Here is an 11,169-nt window from a genome sequence, read left to right as displayed (position 1 = left end):
TTTTGTCCACACCAAAAATCCATTATTGTCTTTTGATTTTTAAGTTTCTATTTGAAGGCCTTTGCAAATAATTGTAGACAGCAGTTTCAAGTATCAGAAAATAGTTGTTAAACTGAGCTTGACTGAAACTCCTTGAACTAAATATACAAGCAAAATATAATCTTCAAGAGCACAACTGCTATTCAGACTTCAGCAGCTCCAAGTTTAACCAACTTACTGAAAGATGGCAGGAATACTATAAAAAATGCAATGGACTTTACCATGGTTACAATAAAAAAGGAAATAACATTATAGGTTTATTGCTACAGCATATCAGTATACAATATCAAGGCATTCCTAATCAATGATGAAAATCTAATTGAAAAATCTTACATTATTTACAGTGTCCATAAATGCTACAATGACAACCTCAAGCTAACACTTAGCTTTCCTCTTGACTCATAAAGTATGTAGACAATACCTGACGAATTTCTTCAGCTTGCCTATCGACTGTACTATCTGACATTACTTGGTTTGGCTGAGGAAATTCCTCCTGCTCAAGAACACCTAGCCAGTCATTATTAAAACCATCATTATGCTTTTCACAGATGTTATGAAGAATGCAACAGGCAGTGATCATTGTTGGAATAAGTTCAAGGCTACAGTCATTCCTCTTGAGAAGACATTGCCAACGAGCTCTGAGTCGTCCAAATGCATCGTCTATCACAGTGTGAGCTTGGCTTAACCTGTAGTTAAACACAAGTTGATGCTGTGTTAGTTTTGCTGTTTCAGAATATGGCTTCAGGAGCCACTCCTGTAGTGGATATGAAGAGCTGCCTATCAGTAGGTATTTCACTGGCGTTCTCAGAATATCTCTTGAGCAGTCAGGGAACAGCCTTCCTTCAGTAGCCATTCTCCATAGATCAGAATTCCTCAGAATTTTTGTATCAAGAGAACTCCCAGAAAATCCAGTGCACACATCCCAGAAATTCCCACTGTCATCAACTACACCTTGTAACACGACTGAATGCCATCCCTTTTTGTTTAGGTAATCTTTGTGGTACTGTGGGGGAGCAATGATAGGTATATGGCAACTATCAATGGCGCCAACACATTGAGGAAAATCCCACTTTCGACCAAACATCTGAGCTATTGCTTCAAATTCTTGATTAGAGGGCATCTTAAGATACAGAGGCTTTAAGAGAGACACAATGGCATGACATACATCTCGTACACATTTACAGACAGTTGATCGACCTATCCCAAACAAATGACTAATAATTCGATATTCTACATTAGTAGCAAGTCGCCAAAATGCTACTGCAACTCTCTTTTCCAGGGGGAGTGCAGGACGTAGGTGAGTGTTTCGACGAGAAACCATGGGTTTCAGCTTATTACAAATATGGAAAAATGTTTCCTTAGACATTCTGAAATTTTCCAGCCAATCATTTGGCTGAAAGTCCTTCATAACCACACGCTCCCACCAGTCTGAACTTCTTGGCTTACACCAGATTCTTGTACGACAGTTACACCTACAACCTCCACGTGCCATCACCATCTGCAAACATCAAAGAAAGTTTTATTACAATTGCACTCCTTAATTATCCAATGATATTGCAGGACTCAAGAGATATCTTTGTTTAAAAGTCATACTATACAAGCCACATGCTGTTACAGCTAATTCCTGCTTGCTGTTATGTGATGATATCATAATGTGTATGAACACGACAGGCATTTAAAAAGAAACACACTTCAGATGTGATAACACAATAGGTGTCAAGATTTTCTTCTGGATGAATATCTTATTAAATTTCTATTTAAGTCATTAGGCATGAATTATTGAAAAGTTTGAATTATTATACCTAGGGGAAACAAACTAAGCTAATTTAAAACCTGCATGCACCAGAAAATATAATAAAACTACATAGCAAGGAGTATGTTCACACAAGGTATGGACCCACATTTTAAAGGTTTCTTTTAAGAAGTGTTGACTAGAGTAAAGAATGATGGAATGAAAGAATGAGGCTACTGGAGCCTAATAAGATTGTACTGCCTTCAGAAACATAACAGTATTTCACAAACTATATAACTTTCAGCAAGGTCTTAAACTTGCAATTGAATGTAATTTGTTTCTCTCAAATTTAGACAGGGATCAACTTGAACTCTAATTAATTTCTGCTCTGAGATTTGCAATCTGCTGTCGATGTTCATTTCATATGGGCACAAATGCCACCCCAAATGACTCAATCAAAACACAGTTATGTTTAAAAGAAAAATAAATTGATTTGGCATATAAAATAGTTAAGTAAGCCTTTGAAATTTTGCTTAGGGTCCAAAGTTTAAAAGTTTCTAAATTCATAATTACTTTCAAATCCTAAAAAGAATTTTTGATAATTAGTTGTCAAATTAAAACTACATGTTTCAAATCACATTTTCTGGTTGGAAAAATAGACTACTTTTCAGTTCCTGTCTACAAATGCACTCTGCTAAAACTCAGATTAGGTTTTACATCTGAAGATCTGCATTGAGAGGGAGGGAAGTTGATATATTCAGATGTGGGAACTAGTTATCTCCAGATCACAGCCAACTGCAATACTAAATTCTCCGTCTTCTAACAAATTTATGGAACAAATGTAACTAAATTTAAGAACATTCCCACTAAACCAGCATTATTTTAAAAAGGCCCTTACAGTTAGCATGCAGGCATGGAGTTAAATCCAATCCTAATTGAGAACAACTAGTTGTTCTGTACAATTACTCTCCTCCACCGTTTATCTAGTTTCTGAATAAACTTAAACAAGAAATGGACATTCGAAAAAGAACGTTGCAATTTTACAGATCCACTCTCCTGTCTTCCCCATATATTTTCTGTTTGTTTTTCAAATGATTATCGAATTCCTATTCAAAAGCTATTATCATCTCTGCTTTGACCATTTTCTGGTGAGGTACTCTAATGCCCTCCAAACAACTCGCTGCCTAGACAAAAACCTCCTGATCTGGAATCAATGATCAAATCTCAATTTCATCGGATATTGCGGAATTTTTCAAAAGTAGGGCTAAATGTGTTTCATACCTTACGCTATTTTAATCTCATCAATAATTTCAGTTGAGATTCTCCTCTCAAGTAACGGAATCCAAAAATGCAAAATTCATCTGCCCGCCAAATTCACTTTACAGCATTTGTTCGGATATTGCAGGTCTGATTGGGATTACAAACTCCTGTCGGGATTCAAGTTGCGGACGAGTTAAGATAGTGAGTGTGGACAAGCATCGCCGCTCTAAATAGCTCTTCTTCTGTTTATTTTTCGAGCCCTCTATACAGGAGCTGGAAACGTTGGGATTAAACGCGCGGTCGCCAGTCCAAATGTTTTTTTTTTGCTGCCCTTTGTGTCGCAGCGCACATTTTGTTCAGTTTCCAATCCCACACCCCACACCCCTCCAAAACCTCCCCCGTACCAAAATCATTTTCCTCTGCCGCTGTTGGAAATACTGCCTCAGCCTCAGCCTCCTCTGTGTGTCGTTCCTCCTTTCGATGCTCGCACTCTCAAACTCAGCGCGGCGTTTCATTAACAGGAAGAGGAATAAAAACATCATAGGCAGCACTGTCTCCTCCGCCATGTTTTACAGACTGACTGACTGACCTGGGAAGTGTTCGCGTCCGAATGTTACCCCCCCTCCCAACCCTGCTACGGGCCCTGGGACGTGGACACGGAGCACCCACACCCACTGCCATTCCGAATCGGAACCATATTCCCTTCATAAGAGCTGGATAGGAAAGTATGGTCTGGGGGATCAGCGCGCTGGAAAGCCTGTTATATATTATTTTGCCGATATCGTTTATTGTGATCTGTAACCATGGAGACTGGTCGCGTCGCCATGGCAATAGCGCACTTCCTGTGGAGGTTTGAATTTGCGTGACGTCACAATGGTAACGGTCGCCCCGGCGCCGGAAGAGCGGTCGCCATATTGTCCAGGCAGGAGAGGGGTCCACGGTCGCAGCTGCAGGGGTAGGAAGGGGGACTGAGAGGAGAACGTTTCAGTGGAGAATCAGTTACACGGACAGTTATGTCATTGTGAGTCTTCATCGCGCCGCTTTGTGGAGGTTTCCCCCTCCTGCCTTTTATTGCAGGTATGATAGAGGGGGATAAGGGTTACTGTGGGCATGGAGGGGAATGCGCCGGTTGCTGCCTTTCCGTGAAGGTGCCCGATGGCCACCGCCAGTATTGGGTAAATTGGGATACATTTCTTCATGGTCAGTGCTCTCGAGGCGTTGTTTCTTCTAGACCCTGCTGATTTCAGTCCTTTTTTTTTTCCCTTTAATTTGTTGTGAAACGCCCTTCTTTGTGGATTTGGTATTGCCCTTGATTAAGAATAATGCAGCTTCACTGCCAACGTGAGGGAGTGCATTTTTCTTTGGTATCGTGGGCAACATTTCTGTGTGTTCTCCATCACTCTTATGTTTTGAATTCTTTTTGAAATCAGAAATAACTTGGATTCATTCATGTGTTTAAGATGACCCAACCATTTTTCACATCCACATGAAATTAACTACTTTTGCATTGCTTGTCACTATTATATACCCATGCAGCAATCAATTTGTGGCTTTAGATTTCCCACCACCAGTATTGGGATTACTGATCAGTGAATTTTGTTACCTGCATATTGGTTAAGATATCATCATTGTCAAGGGAATGGCCTTCCGTTAGTGGTTTTTTTTAAAAATGCAGATGAAGCCTTATTTTAAAGATGAAAAGTAAAACTGCAGGTGTTGGTAATCTGAAAAAGGAAAACCTCAGGAAAAAATGCTCAGCTGATCCGACAGCATTTACTGAGAACTGATGAATGAAAGTTAGCCCTCAGTATCTGACTTCATGCAATAGACAAACTGGGCAAGTGGTTGAAACGTCAGTGGGGGAACATTTTGCAGACAATGATCATAACTCTGTTAGATTGAAGATTGTTATAGAAAATGACAAGGATGGGCCTGAAATCAGAGTTCTTAACTGAGGGAGGGCTGATTTTAATAAAGTCAAGTATGATTTGGTAGCATGAACTAGGAGCAGATACTTTCAAATAAATGTGTCTCAGAAATGTGCAATGTATTCAAGAAAGAAACAAAGTAGAGGACCAACATTTTAAAATAAAGAAAAAGGGTGGGACCATCAAATTCTGTGTGAATACTGGATATTGAGGGATATACAGCATTGAATTAAGAGAAAAAGGGAGGCTTATGACAGATACTAAAGCTCAAAACAGCAAAAACCCAAGAGGACTATAGAATATGCAAGAGGGAAATTAAAAAAGAGATTAGAAGAGCTAAAAGGAGATATGGAAGGATACTGTCAAGTAAAAGTAAAGAAAATCTTAAATTGTTTTACAGGTACATTAAGGGTAGCAAGGGAAAGAGAAGACCATAGTGGTAATTTGAGCTTGGAACCACAGGAAGTGGATAGAATTCTAAATGAATATTTTGTGTTGATGCTCACTAGTGAGGGGCTGATATGGTGTAGAGATCAGAGAGAAAGTCTGTGATGCAATTAAAGAAATTAGCATTGATAAAGAGGAGGTTCTGAGTGGTCTGACAGGCTTATAAATAGATAAGTCTCCAGGACTGGATGAAATTACAGGTTGTTGAGCAAAGCAAGGGAGGAGATAATTTCAATCCCTCTCTGACCATAGGAGAGCTGCCAGAGGACTTGAGGACAGCCAGTGTGGCACAATAAGGGAAGAACAGATAAACCAGAAAACCACAGGCCAGTTAGTCTAACCTCATTGGTGTGGTAACTATCGGACACGATTCTGAGGGACAGAATTAATTTTGATTTGGTGAGCCAAGGATTAATCAAGAACAGTCAGCATGGTTTTGTTAAGGGAATGTCATGTCTGATCAACTTAACTGAATTCTTTGAAGGGGTGACCATGTGCAGATGAAGACGATGCTTTTGATGTGGTCTACTTGGACTTCAGCAAGGCTTTTGATAAAGGTCGCACATGGGAGACTCGGAGCAAAGGAAAGAGCCCATAGGAACTGTGGAAATTTGTTGAATTGAATCCACAGTTGGCTGAGTGACAAGAAACAGGGTGATGGCTGACGGTGTTTTTCTGGCTGAATATCTGTATCAATGGAGTCCCACAAATGTCAGTGATGGGACCCTTTTATTTGTAGTTTATATAGATGATTTGGACTTGAATGTAGGTTTATACGATCAGTAAGTGATACAGAAAATTTGGTGTGGTGAATTATAAGAACAGCCTTTCATTACTGGAGGATATAGACAAGCTGGTCAGATGGGCTGATCAGTGGCAAATGGAATTCAAAGCAGATAAATAAGACCTGATGCACTTGGGTGGAGTCAGCTAGGCAATTCATAAAGAACTGGAAGCACTGAGGATTTGAGAGACCTTTGTGTGCATGTACGCCAGTCCCTTAAGACATCAGAACAGGTGAATAAAATGGTCAAGAAGGCATAGAGTATACTGGAACTGTACAAATGATGTGGAGGTGCCAGTGTTGGCCTGGGGTGGACAAAGTCAGAAGTCGCACGACACCAGGTTATAGTCCAACAGGTTTATTTGAAATCACAAACTTTCGGAACAGTGTTCCTTTCCTTCGTCATGTGAAGTATAAAAAAGTACACGGGCACAGAATTTATAGGCAGAGAGATCAAAAGATCGTACAAATGGTGTGAGTTGAGTGTCGACAGGCCGAATAACAAGTCTCTGCAAGTGTCAAGTGGTGTGAGTAAAGTATCACTAGCCAAATAACAAGTGAAGGGATGACTTATGATCCAAATAATTGAGGCAGAGATAATTACAAAAACAAAAGGTGCTGGAGACACACCAGATGGCTGAAATAACATGATAGCTATAAGAGTTGCATGCCGAGGGTCTAACCAAAGTAACAAGTAATCCAAAACTGAACAAACTAGTTAAGGTAGAGAGATCGTAACAAGTTACCAAGGTGATGGTGTCAAAACAGGACAGTGGAGAAGATTTTACAAATACAGAACAGTACGGTGGGGTTTCATGTAGCGCAACATGAACCCAAGGTCACAGTTGAGGCCATCTTCAGGGGTACAGGACTTGGCTGTCAGTTTCTGCTCTGCGATTCTGCATTGTTGTGTGTCTCGAAGGCCGCCCTGGAGGATGCTTACCTGAAGGCTGAATGTCCTTGACTGCTGACGTGTCCCCCGACTGGGAGGAAACTTTCCTGCCTGGCAATTGTTGCTCAGTGTCCATTCATCTGTTGTAGCGTCTGCGTGGTCTCACCAATATACCATGCCTCGTGTCATCCATGCCTTTCGTGTGAGGTCGACAGCATTGCTGAGTCACATGATTGTCTGCCATGTACGTGATGGGTGGTGTTCCCACATGTGATGGTAGTTAGTGTTCATGTCTTGCAGAGCTTGCTGTGGCAGGGTTGTGTGGTGTTGTAGTCAATGTTGTCCTGAAGGTTGGGTAGTTTGCTGCGAGCAATGGTTTGTTAAAGGATTGTTTGTTTGAAGTTAAGGAGGTTGGTTTGGAGGTTTCGGGATGACTTTGGCAAGATGTTTGTCATAGACATGTTGAAGGCTACGAAAAACTTGGTGTAGTTTCTCCATTCCAGAGAAGTCCTGGGTGATGAAGGGTACTCTCAGTTGTGTTCTGTTTCTTCTGAGGGGGTCATTGTGATTCTTCGCTGTGGCACGTCAAAACTGTCGATTGATGAGTTGAGCGTTGTATCTTGTTCTTACGAGGGCGTCTTTGAGCATCTGTTGGTGTCTATCGTGTTCCACTTCATCTGAGCAAATTCTGTGTATATGCAAGGCTTGTCTGTAGAGGGTGGCTTCTTTAACATGTTTTGGGGTGGAAGTTAGAGAAGTGCAGCATCATGAGGCTATCCGTGGGCTTGTGGTAAAGTGAGGTACTGAGGTGTCCATCCTTGATAGAGATGCATGTATCCAAGAATGAGACTGATTCTGAAGACTAATCCATGGTGAGTCTGGTGGAATGAAAGTTTTGATCACCTGCAGTGACTTCTTATTCGGCCTGTCGACATTCCACTCCGCACCATTTGTACGAATGTTTGATCTCTCTGCCTATAAATTCTGTGCCTCTATGCTTTTCTTCACTTTGTCTGACAAAGGAGCAGTTCTTAGAAAGCTTGTGATTTTAAATAAACCTGTAGGACTATAACCTGGTGTTGTGTGACTTTGGAACTGTATGAAGTTTTGGATCTGTATAAGACATTGGTTAGGACGCAGCTAGGTTATTGTGTGCAATTCTGGAATCCACATTATAGGAAGGATGTGGTAGCACTGAATAGGAAATTTACCAGAATGTTGCTTGGGCTGGAGAGTTTCAGTTATGGACAGACTGGGGTTGTTTTCCTTAGAGCAGAGGAGATTGAGATGTATAAAAATGAGGGGCATAGATAGTGTAGATAGGAAGAAATGTTTCCCTGAGATGGAAGGATCAGTGACTGGGGATGAGAGGGGGTGGTGGGAATCTGGCACTCACCATCTCTAAGGATGGTGGAGGCACAAGTCCTCAAATCATTTAAGTATTTAGATGTGTACTTAGACTATGAGCTAAGCGCTGGAAAAATAGGATGAGATAATTAGGTGATTGTGACTAGCACAGACTCGAAGAGTCGAAAGGCCTTTTTATATGCTGTAGATCTCCTTATTAGCCCTATTCTGTACCAGTAGGAATCTGATTTTAAAGTCCAATCAATGATTTTGCGAAAATGGTGTTGCCATCAGTCGTACTTTGGAAAGAGCCAATGCACTTTAATAGTTACTAACAAGAACAGGAACATTTTTATATCACTTTTTTTTAATAAAGCATCCCAGTGTGCTTTACAGAATATTATGAAACAAAATATGACATGAAGCCATATGATGATTAAAAGATTGGTGAAAGCAGTAGAGCTCAAAGTCTACCTTTTAAAAGAAGGAAAGTGAGGATTGCTCTCATAGCAACTAGTTGCTGCAACCATTGGCCCTTCACCTTTAAACAAAAGGATTGCTAGACATGGAAGATCATTGTTCATCTAGTTTGATTCCCATCACCCAGGCAGTTGTGTGGTGGTATGATAAAGTAATTGATTAATTCTAGTAATCAATCTTTTGGTTTGTCTACAGAAAGCAAGTTGTGAAGAAAAACCTCACTGCTTTCAGAGCTGTAGACTGCACTATAGACTACAAAGTTCAAATCATTTGTGCACATTGTATACCACGAAGTTTTCTGAAGTAAGCCAAGAGATCTTGGGGTGCAGGTTCATAGTTCCTTGAAGGTAGAATCACAGGTAGACAGGGTAGTGAAGGCATTTAGTAAGCTTCCCTTTGTTGGTCAGTGCATTGTGTATAGGAGTTGCGGCTGTACAGGACTTTGGTTAGGCCACTTTTGGAATACTGTATTCAATTCTGGTCTCCCTGCCGTAGGAATGATGTTGTGGAACTTGAAAGGTTTCACAAAAGATCTATAAGGATGTTGCCATGGTTGGAGCTTTGAGCTATCAGGAGAGGCTGAATAGTCTGGGGCTATTTTCCTTGGGGCGTAGGAGGCTGACGGCGACCTTATAAAATCATGCATGTAGACAGGGTGGTGGGCTGAGGAGTGACCTTATAGAAGTGTTTAAAATCCTGAGGGACATGGATAGGGTGAACAGTTATGGTCTTTTCCCCAGGATAGAGGAGTCCAAAACTAGACGGCATAGGTTTAAGGTGAGAGGGGAAAGATATACAAGAGACCTAAGGGGCAACTTTTTCACGCAGTAGGTGGTGCATGTATTGAATGAGCTGCCGGAGGAAATGGTGGACGCTGGTACAATTACAGCATTTAAAAGGCATCTGGACATATATATGAATGGGGAGGGTTTAGACGGATATGGTCCAAATGCTGGCATAATGGTGATCTTGTCAGTTAAGACACAATGTTTCCAAGAGCTTAAACTTTATACTCAAACTGTATACGGTATGAAATAGAAGCTGCTATATCAGTCAGTTCGAAAGTTATTTTTCTGGAGTTCAAAATTACAGTTGCTGTGTTTGTTTATTGTTACCTTCCAGTTGTTCCTTGTTTTGTTTTATCTGTGACAGCTTAACGCAGCTTTCTTCTCAGCAGCACCAATGTCCATATTGACAAATGCATGAATAAAATGCTGTGTAATTTCTAGAGATAGAAATGTTTTTTCTTAAACTATTTGCGTGCAGGAGGAAGGGTTTTATTGCAGAGAATCAATTACTTTCTTTGCAGAATAAATGTGTTTGCTAATGCATTGCAGATTGAGTAGTTTTTTCTCAAATGAGAGAAACCTCGCTATCCATTTCAATTTTTAAAAATTGCCTTTTGTGCAATTTAAGCATTTTAAGAATGCATGTTATCATAATCAGGTGTATTTTAAGAGGTCTTTCGAAAGCAGAGAGAAAGGTATAGTGTTTTAATAAGGTGGTCTAAGGTGGTGATCTTCAATGAAGGGCATTGGTAAGCAGTAATTGGAAGAGCAGCTTGGGGGAGATGGTTTAGACATGTTGGAGAGGAGCTTTCACTATAGGGTATTGTGATATGGCTTAGGTTTTTGAAGATTTTTGTAGTTCATTATTGGATTTAGTGGAACATAGTCAGGATAGGCCTGTAGTTTTGGATTTTAAAAATTATCTTCACATCACAAGTTTGTGCTGACTTGTTAATTGTACAAGATTCCAATTTGTAACATCATCATTGGAATTTCCCAAAGCATTAAAAGTCATTGAATTTATTTTTAAAAGTACTGTCGCTTTAAACAAAGCAGCTATGACTGCTTAAAACATATTACATTTCATTGACTACTACAGGGATTTGATGTCTTGATGGATAAATTTTAGTTAGGATATCAGAAGAACTCTGCTGCTCTTAAATTACACACTGCATTAGAATCTTTCTTCCACTTGAACAGCAGAAAGTTATCATTCAGATTTAACACCTCATTAGAATGATGGAACCTCTAATAATTCATTTGTATTGTACTGGATTGCTGGACTGGACTGCAGCAGTGAAGAAGATTCTTCTGGTTTTCCATCTTGGATAAGTCTGTGAATTGAAAGCACCTGGCTGTATTACAGAATGTATAGAGCTGGATGAACACAGCAGGCCAAGCAGCATCAGAGGAGCAGGAAGGCTGATGTTTCGGGCCTAGACCCTTTCTGAAGAAGGGTCTAGGCCCGAAAC

At 40.4% G+C, this 11,169-nt stretch overlaps 2 protein-coding genes across 5 annotated transcripts in view; one reads left to right on the top strand and one right to left on the bottom strand.

Annotated features, from left to right (window-relative positions):
- Positions 1–265: 265 nt before the first annotated feature.
- LOC109922562 (protein ANTAGONIST OF LIKE HETEROCHROMATIN PROTEIN 1-like) lies at positions 266–3,810 on the bottom strand. 2 transcript variants are annotated; one of them, XM_020522610.2, is made up of 2 exons: positions 3,436–3,810; positions 266–1,537 (listed from the first exon to the last, which is right to left on the bottom strand). In XM_020522610.2, the coding sequence occupies exons 1-2, from the start codon at positions 3,595–3,597 to the stop codon at positions 422–424; spliced, it is 1,278 nt and encodes a 425-aa protein (XP_020378199.1). In that variant the 5' UTR covers positions 3,598–3,810; the 3' UTR covers positions 266–421. The 2 variants fall into 2 exon arrangements, with proteins under 2 accessions (XP_020378199.1, XP_020378200.1); XM_020522611.2 differs by lacking the exon at positions 3,436–3,810 and adding an exon at positions 3,053–3,381.
- A 116-nt stretch (positions 3,811–3,926) lies between these two features.
- fzr1a (fizzy/cell division cycle 20 related 1a) overlaps positions 3,927–11,169 on the top strand; it is a 40,091-nt gene continuing 32,848 nt past the window's right edge. For 2 of the 3 annotated variants that reach the window (XM_048614183.1, XM_020522607.2), the window contains exon 1: positions 3,927–4,108. The gene's annotated coding sequence lies outside the window, so the exon portion shown is untranslated. The remainder of the gene's footprint in view (positions 4,109–11,169) is intronic. The other variant, XM_048614184.1, reaches the window with a different exon arrangement.

Source organism: Rhincodon typus, chromosome 29 (genome assembly GCF_021869965.1).
Source record: "Rhincodon typus isolate 14 chromosome 29, sRhiTyp1.1, whole genome shotgun sequence".
In the NCBI taxonomy this organism is placed as follows: domain Eukaryota; kingdom Metazoa; phylum Chordata; class Chondrichthyes; order Orectolobiformes; family Rhincodontidae; genus Rhincodon; species Rhincodon typus.
Note: the sequence above shows the minus strand (reverse complement) of the source record. Positions and strands in the feature narration are given on the sequence as shown.